This window comes from Balaenoptera borealis (assembly GCF_965194805.1).
Source record: "Balaenoptera borealis genome assembly, chromosome: 2".
Classification (NCBI taxonomy): domain Eukaryota; kingdom Metazoa; phylum Chordata; class Mammalia; order Artiodactyla; family Balaenopteridae; genus Balaenoptera; species Balaenoptera borealis.
In genome coordinates, this window is record NC_138867.1 from 43,175,534 (window position 1) to 43,198,829 (window position 23,296).

Below are 23,296 nucleotides of genomic sequence, written 5' to 3' on the forward strand. Positions count from 1 at the left end.
CTTCATTTGGTATTTGTCTTTTACTTTTATTAGCTTAAAAAATTTTAGCAGATTGTCACACAAACGACGTTATGGGAGATATTCACAATTTTGTTGATTACTTTTCTAGCCTTTCTTAGTGTTACTTTAATTATTCTAAACAGCATTTTAAAACTGTTTAGATGAATTGAAAATAAGATTCGTTCCAAAGAAGTGATATGAAAAAGATACTGTTAGAGTCAGAATTTTAGAGCCAGAAGCGGACTTCCATATCATCTATTTCAACCCTCTCATTTTACAGATAAGGACACCAAGACCCAATTGGGTGAAACGACTAAACCCAAGGTCATCTTAAGAAGGTCCTGGACATGAACCGACCTTCTAACATTTAGTCTAATTTCTTTCTACTAATGGCCAAATCCACACTGCTTGTCCTTTTCTCATTCCCACTCGGAGGCTGCTCGCAGCAACTACCCCTGCCCCTCATCCTGAGCACAGGACGGCACCCAAGCTGCCTCTGGATAATGGCAACACCTGTGCGGGGCACAGGGCGCTGCAGTTTTCTCCCACCAAGTGCCTTTCTTTCTCCTTCGTGTACTTCCTCTCTTCCAATTCTTATCAAATTCAATGAAATTGTGAGCCCCAAATACCCAAATCAGTGTCCACGAATTTATGGAGAAAGTAAGCAATATATTCAAATCAGGAAACTGTTAAGTTAAATGTATTAGACATGATAAAAATTTCATATCCCTCAAAAAGTGCTTATAAGTGTCTTTTAGCATTTTTCACAAAAGTCTCCTTCCACTGCCTTTAATAAAATCTGTGTCCTTGGGCTTCCCTGGTGGCGCAGTGGTTGAGAATCTGCCTGCCAATGCAGGGGACACGGGTTCGAGTCCTGGTCTGGGAAGATCCCACATGCCGCGGAGCAACAAGGCCCGTGAGTCACAACTACTGAGCCTGCACGTCTGGAGCCTGTGCTCCGCAACAAGAGAGGCCGCGATAGTGAGAGGCCCGTGCACCGCGATGAAGAGTGGCCCCCGCTTGCCGCAACTAGAGAAAGCCCTTGCACAGAAACGAAGACCCAACACAGCCAAAAATAAATAATAAATTAAAAAAAAAAAGTGTGTCCTTTGAAGCATCAGTTTTCAAGTCTATTTTTAATTCTGAAGTTTTAACTTACTCATTTGCCCTAAATTACAGATACTTTTTTTTTGTTCTTGGAGATTTTGTTTCTCATGGTGCTTACTAACTTTGGGACAAAATGCAAGTCACTTAACCAGTTCCTGAGTGGAAAATTGACGGTATTGGATCTTATAAACTTCAGCAAACATTGACCACACATGTACTATGACACACATCTAGGACCACACATGTAGGACCATGTTCTGCTCCTGAAAAATGAGCATAGACAAAAAAAGGACATGGAACTTAGAGTCTTGGTAGTTGTGTTTGGAAACTCGAAATTAAAAGCATGTAACAAGGAAAGGATGCAGGACCAAGGATAGTGTGATGAAAACAGCATCAAGAGCCCCAAATCTGTGATTTGAACGAGGCAGCAACTCAAGGTGGTGTACAGAGTGGTGGCCCCTGGCCCCTCGAATTCTGGCTTTGCCTTTCCTAACTACTTGACCTTGAGTATGTCTCTTAACTCACCTGAGCTTTAGTTTCTTCATCTGTATGGTGACAATAACATCCCTTAGCCTTTAGGTTATCCTGTGGACGAGGTGAGAGGCTGCATGGGAAGCATTTAGCTTAGTGCCGGGAGTGTAGGAGGCACTGCATAAATGTCAGCTCGTGTTATTTAGCTCTACCCTCGCGATGAGCGCAGAGATGGCCTGATGGTAACTCAAGTTCCTGGAGTCTCCGTGGAGGAGGCAGGGTTCATGATGGGCCTTTGATTATAGGTCAGATTTGAACAGAGGCATCTGGATGCCAGAAAAGGCTCCAGGAGGTGGGGAGGGATGGATGGTTTCTTGAGTAGTTTAGACACTAAATGAGGGCAGTATTTTAGGATCAGCACTCGGATTAAATTTTTTTTTTTTTTTAATTGCAGGGTAAAGGTAAGCATTTGGGTAGAAAATCATTGTCACTGTTCTGGCCATGATCTCTCTAGAAAGGAGACTCCTCAGATCTTTCTCTTCACTTTTAATTCCCTAAACCCCCTATGAAGCATGGATAATAATGGATTAAAATTCATCAAATCATTTCAGGTTAAGGAGAGGAAGAGGCTTTGCTAAATACCCTTTAGAAATATGAGGCATAAATTGAGACTCAACTTTGAGGACTTTACAAATACAGCCAGTTATCCAAATTCTACAAATTATCACTAGTATTCATTCATATACTCTCTCTCTCTCTGTAAGTATGGATGTATTTGAAAAAAAAAATCCCAAGGACTTTGTTATTCCAGGAAATGGCTCCCAGGATTAACTGGTTCAAGAAGAATATCATATAAGGCTCAGCAAAGTTCATGCAAACTTTCTGCGCTCTTTCCTCACCTCCAGATGTCTATACCACATAACTCACTTCTGTAACCAAAGCCCGCTGCTTTGGCCCCCTTCAGAATGAAATGACTTTCTACTGTAAAAATGGTGTCATCCAAAGCCCCATGATCACTGGGATGTCTGCTTTAGGACTAATGAATTTGCCCATCTGGAGAGAGCCCATGTATTTATGCTTTAGCAAAAGCACTGTAATTTTGTTTCTGAAATTTCATTCTTTTCTTCTATAAACAGAAATACAGAATACCCAAGAAAGATCACCTTCAGAGTTTTTATACAGGTAAAGGGAAACTGTTCTCTTAGCTTTACTCCTCAGGGTTATCTAATTCTTTGTTTAGATAAGCATTCCAGATGGGGGAGTAAGTTTTAAAAAATGAATACGTAACGATATGCAGACTGGTCAGATAGAAGGAAAGAGGGACAGAGGGAGGAAGTAAGGGTAAATATTATTGTTCCTTACATGGAAGTATTTTAAAACGAAATGTCTTGCCCTGAAAAGTCAAGAGGTACGTAAAGTATTGGTGGTTGAAGTCATTTGAGAAAAGCACAACCAGAATGTGTATTTCTTTTATGGGTCAAACAAAAGTCAGCATAATTGTGAATGCCCTTTACGCCACTCAAAAATTGTTATAAAAAATGAGCACTCTGGAAACTATAAAACTATAGTTTACTATACATGTTTTTTAGCAAATAATAACTGTGAGTTTTGTTTTGTTTTTTTTACCAAGCTACTGAATCAGGAGTAGGTAACAATTAAAAAAATAGCTTTTCTATCACTGTGCAAGATTAATTCCCCTTTTTGAAGTTTAGATCCTAAAAGATAATTCTCTTATATGAGAGCACTGTAAAAAACAAAACATTTTATGTATAGCAGTATTGAGGAACTTGGCCATGAGAGTCAGGGTGGAAGGCCCAGTGGATTACAATAAATGGGCGGATCCCATCATTGGGACTGATGCACATGCTGGTCTGGCTTCTCAATCAAAGCAGCTCTTGCAAGGCACAAGTGTGGCAGCGTGCAAATAGAAAGAAAGGCACAGCAGAGCTTATATTTTTCTATTGCATAGAAGGAAAGAAAAAAAATCACACGATAGTTTACAGCGGACACACTTGCTACTAAGTGAAGTATTCTCTTTCTTTACACCCTGTTCTTGGGATGGGCTGATCCACTTACTGTGAGTAATGGGGAGCCTAATAATTTCACAGGGAGTTTCAGATGAAAGACCAATGATATTAAATACCTGGAGAACCTGGTGTAAATAAAGATGGATTGCCAGCACTACTCAAATTAAATTTTTAATAATAAAATAAAAAATATATTTTCATAATAAATCTACAAATCACATGCCCACATAGGCGACCTCTTCCCACTCAATGTATACTGTGTTGGCTACCAGAAAAAAGAAAAGAAAATAAGGGAAAGAAAAGAAGAGACAGACCCCTTTTATTGTTGTATCTCTTAAAACTGAATGTTATCTAGAGATCTCCATCTTCACTAAGCAGCCTACGGCTTCTCTTCCTGTTGCTACAAACTTGCCGACATTTCTCCATCATCTGAGAGATATCTTCAGGGCTTCAAAGAGCCTGAGAAGGAAAGGGTCCTTTGAGAGAGATGAAATTTACCATCCTTTGGCAACAAACCTTTCCCCACATTCACATAAGTTTCAATAAGCCTACTTATTTCATGGAATATTCCATGAAAATAGGCATCACTTCTCCTAAATGCAAGAGATACATTTAGTAGAAAGGAGGTAGAAGATATTGCTTTTGGTATTAGAGTTCATTTCAAGACTCAGTAAAGGACACACTCTAGGTTGCTCAACATATTGGGGGAGTATTTTCTTAGGTCGACTTTTAAGCACGTGCCGACTCTAGAAGACACTCCTATGAATAAGACAACTACAGAAGAGCTCACTGGTTTCTTAAATTATCCAGTATCATAGAGCATCATTGAAACCTTTCACATTCAAGTGGTTTCCCCGTAGAAGAGATATAAACTGGTAGAGGGAAATAAGCCATGTTGATGCCAGTTTAATTCAATAAAAATCTGTTTGAAAAACAAGCAAATAAGCGGAAAGATGGTGTCACAGATTCCTTCAGGAATTCTGGGCACTAGATTCACCCTCCATGCTTTTATTTATTTCTACCTAAAAAGGGTTCCATGAGAATAAATGATGTTGTTCCTAATACCTGAGTAAAGGGAACAGTATAAACATGGAAGGCTTTACACCCGTCATAGATTAAGGCTTCCAGAAACCATAAACTGTGATTATAAATAGTCTCAAAATCAATTCCTTATGAACATAAATGGATAGTCCCAGCTTTACATGGCTTACAAAGAGGACAAATATTAATGTAAGTTATATGCTATTAATATATGCTATTGACAAACAGGCTTATATTATTACGAAAAACTTAGGGGGAAAATTCTCTCAAATTTAATCTTTCCTCCAGTGTGGGTTGCTGCGTCTAGCCCAACAGGTTTTGTACAGTGTGACACCAGGATGCCATCTACACAAATTATTATGTGAATGATGTTCCTACCACTTCAAGTGTATATAGTATACAATTTGTTCTGTTGAAACAAATAATTTAAGATTTAATGAAGGATTAAGTAATTTAATTCCATCAAGATAGGTAATGTGCTTGATGTAGTCTCCTACAAATCTTTAGGGAGCTTACTTTTATTTTTATACCATATCTTAGACTTGAGAATAGTTTTGGCACTAGGCAGCCATGCTCAATTTGGATCTTCCTGCTAAAGTAAGCCATAGCAATAGATACCTTTATTGGTGCCAATCTCATCTCCCTCATCTTTGGCCCCTTTATTTTCTTCCACCGTTTATCACAGAAATAATATAAAAGCTATATACATTTTCCTACACAGTACGTTGCAATTTCCTCAACAGCATAAAAGCTCAATGACAACCAAACAAAATGAGAATGACCAGGAGTCAGGCATTTCATTTCTTCTAACTCTACCCCACAAGCCTTTCTTTTTCTCATCCCGGTAGGTAGGTTTTGTGTTTGTTTGTTTGTTCCAATAACTGTCTTCCAAATAAGCCTGTAGGTTGGCTAATTATACCTCTTGCCTCTTACACATTTTCTGTACTCTGCACACTTGGTACAGCAGCTCGTTAATGGAAAATATACTTTTTGATGGGTCAGGCTTACCCTAACTCGCTTACTGGCCTTAGACTGCCACTTGTCTTTATGATTATTTTACATAATGTATGGTTTCTGGAGATTAGTCCACACTTTGCTGGATCTCAAAATTCAGTTTTGTACATTAGCGTTTGTATTTACTTGATAAACTAAGAAGGGGCGGCCCTGGTGGCCGTATATTGCAACGTAACAAAAAAAAAAATCATAGCCGTGAGCATTTTCAAACAAATCTAAACCTTATAAGGAAGGGAACTTCTGCTTATTGAGAGAGAACCAGGATAAAGAATGCAGAAAACATATGCTTTTGGGGAGGGTGAGAGGAGGCAGTAGAAAACTAAACTTAAATGCTTTGGATACAAATCCCCCCAAGGGAGTATAAACCAAACGGAACTGAGTACCTCCCACTAGCCCCTGGCCCTTCCAACAGCTCCCCCTTCTTTGAAGAGCTTTGCCAATGGCTTTTACCTCTGGCACAAAGACCAGTTACAAAATGGACCTACTATTCCCAATCCCAGGCTTTGAAATTACAAATAAGCAAGGAAGAAAAAACCTTCGTAAGCAGATCACCATCTGGGTTGAGGAACAAATTTACGCCAATGAAGTGGTGCTACGAAATTATAAACATTCTGGAAGACTCTGTGCCTTGATCAAAAGTACTGGGTGAAAGCCAAATCTGGAAACTGAAAGCAGGCTGTAGCCAATGTTTGTGGTCTTTATCATTCACTGTGATATTGGTTATAGGTAACGCGCTGGACGCAGTGTCAGTAGGGAGTTAACGAAGCCTTTGAGATCGGAACATGTGGCTGGCAGTCACAAAGCAGGCCATAGGGAACGAAGAATTGCAAATAGAGGCTAAATGTGCGATTGTCTAAGATGAAGGAGCTCAAGAAATTGCACGTAAAACGTAGAAGAGCTGGGGCAAAGGACGTTTAAAGCCCCACCAATTTCTGATCCACTTCTAGCAAATAGAGCCCTGTCTTAAAATCCCTCTGGTCTCCCAAATGTCTCCAAATTTATTGGGTACAACTGGGCTTATTTGAAAGGATTTATAGAAGCACGGAAACTTAAGGTCATAGTTATCACAGAGTCAAAGCTGTAATTTCTAACAAAGAAACAAATGAAAAACTTTTATTTAGAAGAGGACCGAGCATCTCTGCTATACTCTTTTGACATTACTTTTTGGGACAAACTTCAGGGTCTTTTCCAAAAACAATAACCCTACCTGCCTTTGCTTCATGCTCTCAATCTTCCAAAGTCAGGGCATGGAGGCATGGGTAGAATTACCCACTGAGAAAAAGGATTAATTGAATCTAGAAGGAAAAAGGACATGGGACATAGGGAGGGTATAGTTGGAATAGCATTCCCTCACAGATCTTGACCATCAGGAGAAAGCTTTCCTTTTATCAGTGAAGGTTAAGAAAAAGCATTCAAATGCACTAGAATGAACACTAACAAAAGTCTTCTCAATATACATCAAGTTTAAGGATTTCTCCCAATGAGAATCTATGCTTTCTTCTACATTGCTTAGTTCAGTTTTAGAAGATGGTGGTTGATATAGCATATTTTCACAATAACAGTTGAAGGATATTTCCAAAATCTGGCTTAACTAGCAATGCCCAAAGGGCTAAATCTAGATTATGAAGATTCCCAAAGTTATAAAAATGAGTGCTGTGTGGGCAGAATCCCTTAAGCTTGAACTCAAAATCAGTCAGGATTGGTAAAATAATTGCATGTTCTTTTACTCTGACAATTTTCATGAAAAGGAAATCATTAAGATTTCACCTGGGGTTTTAAATAAACATTGAAATTATTATAGTTATTTAATTAAAGCCCTTTTGATAGATGTTCGTAGAAATGTTTCCTAAGACCAGTATGTATGTACATTTAGTTGGCCTAGGAAAATATTCCCTCTGGAGTGTCACTTAACCCTTCATTAAGCCTTTATTTGTTCCAACAGGAGATACTGAGCCATACTGCTTTTATAAGCCACTGCACCTGGAGATGGACACATTGGCAGACTCTATAAAGACAAATGCAGAATTCCTGGGTGCCAGGGAAGCTGCCACTTAGCTCAGGGCTTCCTTACTGTCATTTCATGAGAAACCTTAGTACACAACTGCGCATCAACTTAAAAGTATAATTTTTTTATCATTTAACTGAAATTCTAGGGAGGACAGTATATAAATGGAGAAAAAATGGAAACCAGGCCACACAGAGCTCTTAAATAAATTTAATGGCTGCCCAAAGACGGGAGATTTAAATAAATGTACATTAAACTCTTACCACTTGACACATACATCTTTTCACTACAGTTTGTGGGAAGACCAGTTCCAATAGAAGAAGGTCTTAAAGGATGTTATTACCCATTTTCCATCTATTAATAGAATAATGCAGTAGTCAAAAGACTTTCAAAAGATAAAAGCATCATTCTCTCTAAAGTTTCTGGACTCCTGCCGAAATCACAGTCATATTTTCATATTTGTCAGCTCAAAGAGACTCTTTTATAATAGCAAATAAAAATTAAGTGTTCACACTAGGCTTCAAAGCAAAATTCTTTCAGTGATGATGCATAAAGCACAGTATACATCTTTCTTTAGGAAGGTTGACTGCCTCAAATTCAGTATTCAAGCTGGTAACATCACAGAGTTAAAACATACTGGGACAATGATGGCTATGATCCGATTTTTAAAAATTAGGCTAATTATGCAGAAAAGAGTTCTCACATGAGTGAATCCAGAGCCCTTTCCCAGAGGTGGCATTTTTCAGAAATGTCCTTAATAAAGACATGGAACTGAAGAGTGAACAGGGATAAAAAGGGAAAGTGGATCACAATTAAGATACTATTACCACTTAGTGGATGCAGACCAGTGTCCGAGTAAAGAATTAAGCCACTTACTAAACGAGTGTAGAAAAGCTATTAAATAATAGTAGTCCCTTGGGTGTTACTTGTTTCTTGGTAAACACACTCACATCCTAACACTTTTTCTTGGATTATTTTCCCACTGACGGAAGGAATTGTTTTCTTTACACCTCCTCTCATCCAGGAGCAGTGTCTGCTAATAAGGAGATCCACACTTGTGAGGAATAGAAGTAGTGATAGGTCTTTGATTTAAATAGTTTCAGGTTATTGACAAAAAAGAAAATAAATACTGGCAGAATCCTATTTAACTACTAGCTGACTCAAGAGTACAAACGCAAGCTTATCCTCTTTAGAGGGGTCTAGGCTGTATCACTCTCTTGTTTGAGCACAGTTGGTGGACCTTTACATTTGGAAATATCCCAAACCTCAGTGCCTGGGGTAGTGCCCATCAGATAGTAAGCTCTCCATGAGTTGTTGAGAGAAATCCTTTGGAATGTGGTTAAGTGTTTTCTGGATTCCTTGGTAAATCTGGAGGGTGCAGAGGGCCAATTGACCGTGTGTGGGGAATTTATTCATGTCTGATTTGCATTTTGATAGCCATATTCCCCCAAAGCAAACAGTAACACCACCACAAATCCTAGATAATCTCAGACATTTATTTGTAATCTCAGAGAAGAGGAAGAAAACTAACAACAACAAAAAAAAGTTTAGGAAAAAATTAGCTTTTAGAACAAGATGCATATATAAGACCTAATAAGATAATATTTCTTGATATTTATATAAAATATAATCATATAAAATATTTCTTTATATAAATATTTTCATGTTAGACCTTAGAAATAATGATTATAAATAAGCATCAAAGTCAAAAGCTACCATTTGCTTCACACTTGCCTATTTTGAGTGCTTTACATGTTTCTGTGCATTTCTCCTCAACAACTTTATGATGTAGATGTGATTTTGCTCACATCACAGTTTAACAATGCTTAGAGAAAGGGTGGACAATTTGCCTAAGGTCACATGGCTTGAATAAGGCTGAGTTTTAAAGCTAAGCTGATTCTAAAACCTATGTGTCATATACAATGGAATATTACTCAGCCATTAAAAAGAATGAAATAATGCCACTTGCCGCTACATGGATGGACCTGGAGATTATCATACTTATATGCGGAATCTTGAAAAAATGATCCAAATGAACTTATTTACAAACAGAAACAGACTCACAGACAGAGAACAAACTTATGGTTCTCAAGGGGGAAGGGATAGATTGGGAGTTTGGGATTGACATGTACACACTAGTATATTTAAAATAGATAACCAACAAGGACCTACTGTATAGCACAGGGAACTCTGCTCAATATTCTGTAACAACCTAAATGGGAAGAAAATTTAAAAAAGAATAGATACATGTATATGTATAACTGAATCACTTTAATGTACACCTGAAACTAACACAACATTGCTAATCAACTATACTCCAATATAAAATAAAAATTAAAAACAAACAAACAAACAAATAAAACCTATGTGCATCTACTACCCCACTGTCTAGCCTGAGCGACCAGAGTATTGGGGCAACCTCAGGGAGGTGGACTAGCCTGAATCTCAGTCTTGGCTTTGCCATTTGCTACCTGTATGATAATGAGCAAACTTTTGCATCCTTCTCTGAAAAATAATATGTACCTATCTTTCAGGCTTGTTATGGGAATTACAAAGAACATCTAAAAAGTACTTGAGAGCTGCTAGCACTGTCGTTGTTACTATCATTATTATTACAAGGAATATAGAATTTTGAAATTCATTAAAGGTTGAGTGCCCAATGTTTTCATCTATCCATGCATTTCATCTGCGTCCAACCTAATGTCGGGACTCAGTTAAGCAGGTGAGCCTCTCTGCTGGGGTTGGCTGGAGGAAAAGCTGGGACCAGGACTCTGCTTGCCTGCTCAGGGTGGTTTCGATCACCCTCTGCTACCCCTCACTTGTTTCGCTTTAAAAAGACTAAACTAATCCCAAACATTGCTAATCAAATCCAAACCAAATAAGGAAAGAAAATGTTCCTCCTTCGCAGGGAACCATAAAATTGGAATGCAGAAAACACATGCTTTTGGAAAAAAATCAACAGAAAAAACTCAATACTCGTTGGGTACAAATTCCCCCAAGGGAACAGAGACCTGACAGAACTGAAAAAAACACCCACTGACAGTGAACCCTGCCAAGAGCTCTCCCTCCGCGGAGGCTAATGGCATGGCTTTCGCCTCTGGCATGGTGACCAATTACAAAATGGGCCTTCTATCCCTAACCACAGATGTCCTAAATGACAAATTAAGTGTCCAGGAGATAAAAGGTTATCGTGGAATCAGTACAACACACACACACACACACACACACACACACACAGAGTCTGACGTGGGGTTAAAAAAAAGTCTCATTTGGTTTCTAGCACATTTACACTGGTTTTTCTTTTCCAGGATAACTCTTAGCTCAGTAGTTTAAACAGCTTTCAATATTTAAGAGAAAAAACCCTCATGTAAGTGCAAAATAAGTTATCAAAATAACACCACCACCAGCAAGGATGTCTCGTCTATGCAGTGAGGGGTAGGCTACGAAAGGGCAAAGAAAGCACGGGAGCTTTTAAGGGCCTTCCCAGTCCACACAGCACACAACTGTACAACAGCAATATCATCACCACTTGGGGGTAAACAATTCCTGGGGCCGTTTATATCAAGGTCAGATCAGTGTTCATATTTGTTCTCATGAGAGTAGAAATAATTTTCTCTCGATCCAGAAGATTATTAAGATAAACACCCTCAGATAATATGGTACTTAGAACTTAGGAGAGCCCACAAATTTTGCTCTCATTTGTATGTCTCTTCCAATAGAACTTTTAAAAAATTTTATTTTTCTTTCTTTCTTTTTTTCCCCCCAGTTACAAGAGGTGGTTTACACATAGCTCTCCTTGGTTAACATCCTGTTAAAAAAATAAAAAATAAAAAAATGTAAACTGGCTTGTAATGCCTGTGACACCAAAAACACTTGGTGAGCTACTGAACTGCAGTACTACATACTTACCTTAGGGCAGGGGTCCCCAACCCCCAGGCCTTGGACCGGTACCGGTCCGTGCCCTGTTAGGAACCAGGCCTCACAGCAGGCGAGTGAGCGTAGCTTCATCTACGGCTCCCCATCGCTCCCCACCACTCGCGTTACCGCCTGAACCATCCCCCTGACCCCGTCCATGGAAAAATCGTCTTCCACGAAACAGGTCCCTGGTGCCAAAAAGGTTGGAGCCCACTGCCTTAGGGGACCTCCCCACTGCATGAGTGGGTAGATACTCTTACTTTATTGTACAAAGAATTAAGACATCAGATATTTCCACAACAGCCTGCATACATTTTCTTACCAATAACCATTACATTATTTTGCACACAACAAGCTTTTGTCCTAGATGTTCCAACCATCTCTTAACCAGGTTGTTTAAACATTAAAAAAAAAAAAAATTCTTCTTATTGGTATTTGTAGTAGTCATCACTTTGTTGTCTGACCACATACGTTAGTCTCAGTTCGTTGGTTCTGTGTTTAGAGTTAATCAGGATGAATTAGCATTATTTTTCTATGGTTATGTGAATCTTTCCCATTTTCCATACAGATTTCCCAGCATCATAAAATTACACTAAAATTCTTTAATGTATTAGAGATTTCCTCTCTGTCAGTTATGGTGAAGACTCTTAGACTCACACCCAAATGGTATCTTGGTTGCATTTCTTCCAGAATACACTTCCCTCAACTATCCAAATTAAGCATCGTTAATCAGATTAGGTTTAGGAAGAGCTCCAAATGCATTCATTGTTATGCTGAATAAAAAGGAAATTGTTATTTTTCATTCAAGTACCTTCACCTTTCCTTTCACTTAGGGAATTACTGTTTTCCAATAATTTTCCGTATGAAAGTACTACCTATCTCCTGTATCTTCCCACAGTCATATTTCATGTTAATGCTTGTATATCAGTTTTCATTTTACTGACATCAGTTTGTTACTAATGCTGTTAAAGTTTTTCTCTTCACAAGTTTGCTCTTGTGTAAGGTTGCCTTCCCTCCTGTGTTTCCCTGTGTTAAAAGTTACATTTTTTGCATTAGCTCACATATTCACCTTTTGGACTTTAAAGTGCATGCATGCTTCATCTTTGCAATTTTTCTGGCATTATAGAAAATATTCTGCTTGAAAGCCATAAGAATGAATTGATCAATTATATTTACTTCCTACAAATATCCTGTCTTTCACAGTCATTTAAACAAAGACAAAACAAGTTTGGGAGATTATTACCTGGGTAAAAACCATCCCAAAGGCATTCTAGCCCTTTAAGCTTCTAATTCTCTCAAAGATTTTAAGCAAAATAACCGATGTATTTTAATGATTAGGGAACCCAAATACTTCAAATGTATACTGAGTGTTTCTTAGAAAGCCCATCTTCTGTATCATTCAATTCTCCACCTAGAATATATATTGGCTTTACCACAAGTAGGAAGGGATTTTTTTAAAAGTATAGTTGGTTCACAATGTTGTGTTAGTTTCAGGTGTAGAGCAAAGTGATTCAGTTTTATATACACACACACACACATACACACATACATATAAGATTATTTTTCATTATAGGTTATTACAAGATATTGAATACATTTCCCTATGCTATATGGTAAATCCTTGTTACTTGTCTATTTTATGAAGCTATTTTAATAACACAAATGATGGATACGGAGCCAGCATGGTTCTCGGACTGAGGAAAATACTCAGGCATAATGTTCAGTATTGCAAATAGAAAGTTAGATACTATATCACTCATGAGTCCCTCACATTTGAGGTCTATGGGTTAATAATCATAAAATATTAAAATTAAGTACTCTCTAATTCTAACAAATATGCATAGCAATCTGTAATTTAGATATGTTACCCAGAGATTTATCCAGAAAAGAGAACAAACATTTTGATTTTTGCTTGAAAATAAAACAATTAAAAGCCTTAATTTTTAAAGCCAGACCAACCAGTGCTATGGTACTGCTTAATTCCCACAGGGACATAACAGATTTGCATTTGTTAAAAGAAAAAAAATTCAAAACTTTTCTCTTTACCTTTGAGCAATTTAATAAAATCAACTTTGAAAGAGATCAAGGGTAGGAATCAAAGTGCCAAAGATGGCTAAGAAAAAGCCAGCTACTCTGATGGGGGTTACTTACACATATTTGAAGAACTTTTCCTCAGTATGAAATGCAGTTAACAGGAATTCACTCATTATGCATGGTCTAGTATCATTAAATGTCCATAGGTTATTTCTAAACTTTCGTAGATATAGAAGTTAGACATCATGCTTCTACATTTAACAGAGAACAATGATGGATTTTAAAAAAAGGAAAGAGAAACACACACACTTCACTTATGCCCATAACTTTTGGAACGTCTATGTTTAATATGAAAAATAGAAAAAGTATTTCTAATGTGATGTCATTTCTTTTGAACTTCCAATAATTTGAATGTACATTTAACAGCAAATAGTTTAATAATCATATCATGCAGCTGACTTAATTCTCAAGATGTCCTTGTAGTTTTATTGTTCTGTAAAAGCAAACTGTTTCATTGAAAATTGTACTAGGTCAGGCTTTTACAAGAAAAAACTTTATTATATTGATCATTAAAGGTTACCGATTAATTACCAAGTTTAGTCAATGGGATTCCTTTGAACTGCCTGTGAGATGAATATTTTATTACTTATTTTCATAATAATGAGATGTGACAGATTTTTTACCTTACAAAATCTCAGTGGTTTATTTCTTAATGTTATTTATTTGTTAAACCAAAGCATTAGTCATTCTTCTTTTCCTTTCTTCCTCCTTCTCCTTTCCCTTTACTTCTGTATGATTTTTTAAAAGAAAATACTTAAAATATGAAGAAATCTAACATTACACTTCATTAAGCCATTGCCAAATTCACAATAAAATGTGCCCAGGACCCTTTAAAAAAGGATTATGTATACAGAAATATATGGAAAACTTACTGTTCTTAGAGAAGAACAGAATGGAACAAATAAAATTCCACATCCGAGGTAGAGTTTTCTTTTAAAGGAGGTCGGGTAAGTTCATGCAGAAAAACCCTACAGAATGGGCTTGTCATTAAAAATAAATGAAGCAAAGGATTACTGGGTTTAAATTGTTTTCTTATGAGTCAAAAAAGATTTTCAAGGATTTTAGCCAAGTACATGAAGGTAAGTGATGCCTACTCCTGGTTCTGCCAAAAAACTCTAGAAATGACAAACTCCGATAGCTCCGGCAGAATGAATCTCTGCCTGGGTCAATTCTCCATAACAGGAACCCACAGAATCCAAGTCTACTTCACGTCTGAACTAGTAGATAACAGCAGGCCAGATGCATGTTCCCGATGAGGCACAGCTTATACATTTGGTGGTTCCTCTCTGCGTTGTCACTGGCTTCTCCCTTTTTTTCTCGCTCCCTCATCTCGCTTCCACTTGGGGGCGGGGGGGTGGGCCACTCCTATGCAGGATGCTCACCTCTGACTGTCTCCAGCAACTGTCTCTTAGAGCCTAATTGCATCTGGTACTGAAGAGAGAGGACTGCACAGATGTGGTTCACAGAGAGTTTGAACTCTAAGACAGAGTGGTATCGCAGATAAACATGTTCAAGGTTTCCAACAATACAATAGAAACATGATGCCTCTCTCTGTATATATACTACTTATGTCAAATATCAGACAAGATAATCTTAGAAGTAGAGAGTAACTTACATGAAGAGAGAAGGATTTGTGCAGGTATATAAAAATGTGCAGAGGGCCTGGGACACAGTAAGTAATTAAAGAAGGTAGGTAGCCCACAGATAGCATTAGGAATAAAAGCAATATAAGCAGACGTGGAAGTTGTGGTAGTTTCACACAAAGAATTACTTATGCAGCGTTTAAAAAATGTGAACTAAAGGCAAGTTGCAGAAAGATAACAAAATAATATACCCCAACTTCAAAACAGCAGTTACCATTTAGGAGGTAGGGAGGGGAACAGAATCAAGTAGTTATTTATAAAGTTTCAACTTAAAAAATAACTGAGCTATGAAATAAATATAGCAAAATATCAACATTAAGACTGTAGAGTTGCTTATGTTATTTTATGTGTGAATTACAGACTTCACGATCTAAAAGAAAGAAAAATGTATGTGTAATATTTAAAAAACAAAGAAAAGAAAAATGTATAAAGTGATGATTGAGGTTATATCAAAATGAGAGGGTAGTAAATGGGCTTTTTTTCCTCCTGTAGCTTGCATATTTTTTGTAATATGATTGTGGTCATTGTCACTGCTACTCCCTGACATTTCTGGCTCTGTTTCTGGACACCTGGTAGTTGCATACTGCCTGGTTCCCTGAAGTTGGGTGGGGCTGTGTACCCAGTACTGATCAAGAAATAGTGAGTGGAAGTGCTAACTGGAGGATTTAATGGCCAGCGCAAGACCCCTATTCCCACTCCTGCTCTCCCTTGCCCTCTGCCACGGCAAATGGCAATGTTCAGGCTGGTGGTCATGCTCTCAGCCTGAGTCTCTGTGTGATCATGAAAGAACACATGGTCTCCCCTGTTGGGTGTAATGGAAAGGTAGCATGAATAAGAAAGAAACCTTTGTTGCTTGAAGACACTAGAATTTTAGGGTTTTTGTGACTGCAGTGTATCAGAGCTTATTTTTTAAGAAAAAACTTTTAAGTGAGAGATGATAGAATTACTAACTCTCTAAACAAAGATGTATTGAGAGCCTATTGCGTGATAGCACTGTGTAAGTACTGGCGACACAGTGCAGCCATAACACAGACAGGGTCCCTGCTAGCCTGGAGAGGACATTCTATTGGGACGACTGAATGTATGCAAGTAAATACATTTTTTTTTAAACATCTTTATTGGAGTATAATTGCTTTACAATGGTGTGTTAGTTTCTGTTGTATAACAAAGTGAATCAGCTATACGTATACATATATCCCCATATCCTCTCCGTCTTGCATCTCCCTCCCACCCTCCCTATCCCACCCCTCTAGGTGGTCACAAACCACCGAGCTGATCTCCCTGTACTATGCGACTGCTTCCCACTAGCTATCTGTTTTACATTTGGTAGTGTATATATGTCAATGCCACTCTCTCATTTCGTCCCAGCTTACCATTCCCCCTCCCCGTGTCCTCAAGTCCATTCTCTACGCCTGCATCTTTATTCCTGTCCTGCCCCTAGGTTCTTCAGAACCTTTTTTTTTTTTAAATTCCATACATATGTATTAGCATATGGTATTTGTTTTTCTCTTTCTGACTTACTTCACTCTGTATGACAGACTCTAGGTCCATTCACCTCACTACAAATAACTCAATTTTGTTTCTTTTTTTTTTTTTAATTTTTATTTATTTATTTATTTATTTTTGGCTGTGTTGGGTCAATTTTGTTTCTTTTTATGGCTGAGTAATATTCCATTGTATATATGTGCCACATCTTCTTTATCCATTCATCTGTTGATAGACACTTAGGTTGCTTCCATGTCCTGGCTATTGTAAATACTGCTGCAATGAACATTGGGGTGCATGTGTCTTTTTGAATTATGGTTTTCTCAGGGTATATGTCCAATAGTGGGATTGCTGGGTCGTATGGTAGTTCTATTTTTAGTGTTTTAAGGAACCTCCATAGTGTTCTCCATAGTGGCTGTATCAATTTACTTTCCCACCAACGGTAAAAGAGGGTTCCCTTTTCTCCACACCCTCTCCAGAATTATTGTTTGTAGATTTTTTGATGATGGCCATTCTGACTGGTATGAGGTGATACCTCACTGTAGTTTAGACATGCATTTCTCTAATGATTAGTGATGTTGAGTATCCTTTCATGTGTTTGTTGACAATCTGTATATCTTCTTTGGAGAAATGTCTATTTAGGTCTTCTGCCCATTTTTGGATTGGGTTGTTTGTTTTTTGATATTGAGCCACATGAGCTGCTTGTATATTTTGGAGATTAATCCTTTGTCAGTTGCTTCATTTGCAAATATTATCTCCCATTCTGAGGGTTGTCTTTTCGACTTGTTTATGGTTTCCTTTGCTGTGCAAAAGCTTTTAAGTTTCATTAGGTCCCATTTGTTTATTTTTGTTTTTATTTCCATTTCTCTAGGAGGTGGATCACAAAGGGTCTTGCTGTGATTTATGTCATAGAGTGTTCTGCCTATGTTTTCCCCCAAGAGTTTTATAGTGTCTGGCCTTACATTAAGGTCTTTAATCCACTTTGAGTTTATTTTTGTATACGGTGTTAGGGAGTGTTCTAATTTCATTCTTTTACATGTAGCTGTCCAGTTTTCCCAGCACCACTTATTATAGAGGCTGTCTTTCCTCCATTGTATATTCTTTCCTCCTTTATCAAAGATAAGGTGACCATATGGGCGTGGGTTTACCTCTGGGCATTCTGTCCTGTTCCATTGATCTATATTTCTGTTTTTTGCCAGTACCATACTGTCTTGATTACTGTAGCTTTGTAGTATAGTCTGAAGTCAGGGAGCCTGATTCCTCCAGCTCCGTTTTTCTTTCTCAAGATTGCTTTGGCTATTCAGGGTCTTTTGTGTTTCCATACAAATTGTGAAATTTTTTGTTCTAAATTTTTAGTTCTGTGAAAAATGCCATTGGTAGATTGATAGGGGGTGCACTGACTCTGTATACTGCTTTGGGTAGCATAGTCATTTTTATGATGTTATTCTTCCAATCCAGGGAACATGGTATATCTCTCCATCTGTTTGTATCATCTTTAATTTTTTCATCAGTGACTTATAGTTTTCTGCATACAGGTCTTTTGTCTCCTTAGGTAGGTTTATTCCTAGGTATTTTATTCTTTTTGTTGCAATGGGAAATGGGAAAGTTTCCTTAATTTCTCTTTCAGATTTTTCATCATTAGTGTATAGGAATGCAAGAGACTTCTGTGCATTAATTTTGTATCCTGCTACTTTACCAAATTCATTGATTAGCTCTAGGAGTTTTCTGGTAGCATCTTTAGGATTCTCTATGTATAGTATCATGTCATCTGCAAACAGTGACAGTTTTACTTCTTTTCTGATTTGAATTCCTTTTATTTCTTTTTCTTCTCTGATTGCTGTGTCTAAAACTTCCAAAACTATGTTGAATAATAGTGGTGAGAGGGGACCACCTTGTCTTGTTCCTGATCTTAGTGGAAGTGGTTTCAGTTTTTCACCATTGAGAACGATGTTGGCTGTGGGTTTGTCATATATGGCCTTTATTATGTTGAGGTAAGGTCCCTTTATTTCTAATTTCTGGAGGGTTTTTACCATAAATGGGTGTTGAATTTTGTTGAAAGCTTTTTCTGCATCTATTGAGATGATCATATGGTTTTTCTCCTTCAGTTTGTTAATATGGTTTATCACATTGATTGATTTGCGTATATTGAACAATCCTTGCATTCCTGGGATAGACCCCAGTTGATCATGGTGTATGATCCTTTTAATGTGCTGCTGGATTCTGTTTATTAGTATTTTGTTGAGGATTTTTGCATCTATGTTCATCAGTGATATTGGCCTATAGTTTTCTTTTTTTGTGACATCTTTTTCTGGTTCTGGTATCAGGGTGATGGTGGCTTCATAGAATGAGTTTGGGAGTGTTCCTCCCTCTGCTATATTTTGGAAGAGTTTGAGAAGGATAGGTGTTAGCTCTTCTCTAAATGTTTGATAGAATTTGCCTGTGAAGCCATCTGGTCCTGGGCTTTTGTTTGTTGGAAAATTTTTAATCACAGTTTCAATTTCAGTGCTTGTGATTGGTCTGTTTATTTTTTCTATGTCTTCTTGGTTCAGTCTCGGAAGGTTGTGCTTTTCTAAGAATGTGTCCATTTCTTCCAGGTTGTCCAGTTTATTGGCATACAGTTGCTTGTAGTAACCTCTCATGATCCTTTGTATTTCTGCAGTGTCAGTTGTTACTTCTCCTTTTTCATTTCTAATTCTGTTGATTTGAGTCTTCTCCCTTTTTTTCTTGAGGAGTCTGGCTAATGGTTTATCCATTTTGTTTATCTTCTCAAAGAACCAGCTTTTAGTTTTATTCATCTTGGCTATTGTTTCCTTCAGTTCTTTTTCATTTATTTCTGATCTGATCTTTACGATTTCTTTCCTTCTGTTAACTTTGGGTTTTTTTGGTTATCTTTCTCTAATTGCTTTAGGTGTAAGGTTAGCTTGTTTATTTGAGATTTTTCTTGTTTCTTGAGGTAGGATTGTATTGCTATAAACTTCCCTCTTAGAACTGCTTTTGCGGCATCCCATAAGTTTTGGGTTGTCGTGTTTTTACTGTCATTTGTTTCTAGGTATTTTTTGACTTCTGCTTTGATTTCTTCAGTGATTTCTTGGTTATTAAGTAGTGTATTGTTTAACCTCCATGTGTTTGTAGTTTTTACAGATTTTTTCCTGTACTTGATATCTAGTCTCATAGCGTTGTGGTTGGAAAAGATACTTGATACGATTTCAATTTTCTTAAATTTACCAAGCCTTGATTTGTAACCCAAGATGTGATCTATCCTGGAGAATGTTCCATGAGCACTTGAGAAGAAAGTGTATTCTGCTGTTTTTGGATGGAATGTCCTATAAATATCAATTAATTCCACCTTGTTTAATGTGTCATTTAAGCCTTCTGTTTCCTTATTTATTTTCATTTTGGACGATCTGTCCATTGGTGAAAGTGGGGTGTTAAAGTCCTCTAGTATTACTGTGTTACTGTTGATTTCCACTTTTATGGCTGTTAGCATTTGCCTTATATATTGAGGTGCTCCTATATTGGGTGCATAAATATTTACAATTGTTATATCTTCTTCTTGGATTGATCCCTTGATCATTATGTAGTGTCCTTCTTGGTCTCTTGTAATAGTCTTTGTTTTAAAGTCTATTTTGTCTGATATGAGAATTGCTACTCCAGCTTTCTTTTGATTTCCATTTGCATGCAATATCTTTTTCCATCCCCTCACTTTCAGTCTGTATGTGTCCCTAGGTCTGAAGTGGGTCTCTTGTAGACAGCATATATGCGGGTCTTATTTTTGTATCCATTCAGCCAGTCTATGTCTTTTGGTTGGAGCATTTAATCCATTTACATTTAAGGTAATTATCGATATGAATGTTCCTATTACCATTTTCTTAATGGTTTTGTTTTTGTTTTTGTTGGTCTTTTCCTTCTCTTGTGTTTCCTGCCTAGAGAAGTTCATTTAGCATTTGTTCTAAAGCTGGTTTGGTGGTGCTGAATTCTCTTAGCTTTTGCTTGTCTGTAAAGGTTTTAATTTCTCTGTCGAATCTGAATGAGATCCTTGCTGGGTAGAGTAATCTTGGCTGTAGGTTTTTCCCTTTCATCACTTTAAATATGTCCTACCACTCCCTTCTGGCTTGCACAGTTTCTGCTGAAAGATCAGCTGTTAACCTTATGGGGGTTCCATTGTATGTTATTTGTTGCTTTTCCCTTGCTGCTTTTAATATTTTTTCTTTGTATTTGATTTTTGATAGTTTGATTAATATGTGTCTTGGCGTGTTTCTCCTTGGATTCTCCTTGACTATTTCCTTTCCCATATTAGGGAAGTTTTCAACTATAATCTCTTCCAATATTTTCTCAGTCCCTTTTTTTTCCTCTTCTTCTTCTGGGACTCCTATAATTTGAATGTTGGTATGTTTAATGCTGTCCCAGAGGTCTCTAAGACTGTCCTCAATTCTTTTCATTCTTTTTTTCTTTATTCTGCTCTGCAGTAGCTATTTTCACTATTTTATCTTCCAGGTCATTTATCCATTCTTCTGCCTCAGTTATTCTGCTATTGATTCCTTCTAGAGAATTTTAAATTTCATTTATTGTGTTGTTCATCACTGTTTGTTTGCTCTTTAGTTCTTCTAGGTCCTTGTTAAATGTTTCTTGTATTTTCTCCATTCTATTTCCAAGATTTTGGATCATCTTTACTACCGTTACTCTGAATTCTTTTTCAGGTAGACTGCCTATTTCCTCTTCATTGTTTGGTCTGGTGGGTTTTTACCTTGCTCCTTCTTCTCATTTTGCTTAACTTACTGTGTTTGGGATCTGCTTTTCACAGGCTACAGGTTCATAGTTCCCGTTGTTTTTGGTGTCTGCCCCCAGTGGCTAAGTTTGGTTCAGTGGGTTGTGTAGGCTTCGGGGTGGAGGGGACTGGTGCCTGTGTTCTGGTGGATGAGGCTGGATCTTGTCTTTCCGGTGGGCAGGACCACGTCTGGTGGTGTGTTTTGGGGTGTCTGTGAACTTATTATGATTTTAGGCAGCCTCTCTGCTAATGGGTGGGGTTGTGTTCCTGTCTTGCTAGTTGTTTGGCATGGGGTGTCCAGCACTGGAGCTTGCTGGTCATTGAGTGGAGCTCGGTCTTAGCGTTGAGATGGAGATCTCTGGGAGCGCTCTCGCCGATTGATATTATATGGCGCCGGGAGGTCGCTGGTGGACCAATGTCCTGAGCTCGGCTCTCTCACCTCAGAGGCTCAGGCCTGACACCTGGCCAGAGCACCAAGACCCTGTCAGCCACATGGAGCCAGATAATGAACTCCTGAGACACCCACCTTCTCCTGGGCCACCCAAGCCTCCGTGGGACTTGTTGGAAGGTGCTGTGTGCTTGATCTTTATTTCTGAGACTGAAGTTCCAGCTTTGTTATGCTCACAGGAAACATCCTGACCAGGCCCACCTCTCGTAAATACATTTTGAAAAGGAATGTATTTAAAATATAATTTCATAAAATGGTAAGTGCTCTGAAGAAAATTAAAGCACGGTAAGAAAGCAGAGCATTTCTGGAGGCAGGAGTGGCCAGGGCAGCTATTTTTGAGAGGGTATCAAGGAAGCCTTTTCTGAGGAGGTGACGTCCCAGCAGAAACCTGAGCAGGAGTAAGCAAGAGATTCACAGGAAGATAAGGTTAAATGTGCTACTCTATGGCTGAGTAATATTTCATTGTATATATGTACCACATCTTTATCCGTTCATCTGTCGATGGACATTTAGGTTGCTTCCATGTCTTGGCTACTGTAAATAGTGCTGCAGTGAACATCAGGTTGCATGTATCTTTTCGAATTATGGTTCAAAGAATGAAATAATGCTATTTGCAGCAACATGGATGGACCTAGAGATTATCACACTAAGTGAAATAAGTCAGACAAAGACAAATATCATATGATATCACATAGGTGGAATGTAAAAAAATGATACAAATGAAGTTATTTACAAAACAGAAACAGACTCATAGACTTCAAAAAGAAACTTACAGTTACCAAAGGGGAAATGCAGAGGGTGAGGGATAAATTAGGAGGTTGGGATTAACATACACACACTATATATAAAATAGATAACCAACAGGGACCTATTGTATAGCTCAGGGGACTCTACTCAGTATTCTGTAATAACCTATATGGGAAAAGAATCTAAAAAACAATGGATGTATGTATATGTATAACTGAATCACTTTTCTGTACACCTGAAACTAACACAACATTGTAAATCAACTATACTCCAATATAAAATAAAAATTAAATTAAAAAAGGAAAAGAGTGCTCCTGTACGGTAGGTTTTCTTTCTTTACTCAAATGTAATTTTATGTAGCAAAACAATCAAAGAAAACATGTATTAGACTGAGAATGTAACTGGAACTTAGCAAATGATGCAGAAAGCAGAAGAAAAGGGAGTTAGAGAGCTAGGCAAGGGTGAGCTCACTTACAGTCTGGATCAAGGCAGGTATTTATTCTATATGTGACGAGAAACCACTGGAGGGTTCTC

At 37.8% G+C, this 23,296-nt stretch overlaps 1 protein-coding gene across 8 annotated transcripts in view; it reads right to left on the minus strand.

The window, feature by feature from the left end:
• The window catches only part of ARL15 (ARF like GTPase 15), a 538,502-nt gene that overhangs the window by 163,074 nt on the left and 352,132 nt on the right, over nt 1-23,296 (minus strand). Inside the window, exon 6 of one of the 8 annotated variants that reach the window (XM_082382486.1) lies at nt 1,091-13,865. The exons of 6 other annotated variants lie outside the window; for them this stretch is intronic. In XM_082382486.1, coding sequence (XP_082238612.1) covers nt 13,851-13,865 — 15 coding nt within the window. In that variant the 3' untranslated portion in view covers nt 1,091-13,850. Of the gene's footprint in view, nt 1-1,090; nt 13,866-18,756; nt 22,404-23,296 lie in introns of those variants that run through there. One more of the 8 variants, XM_082382485.1, reaches the window with a different exon arrangement.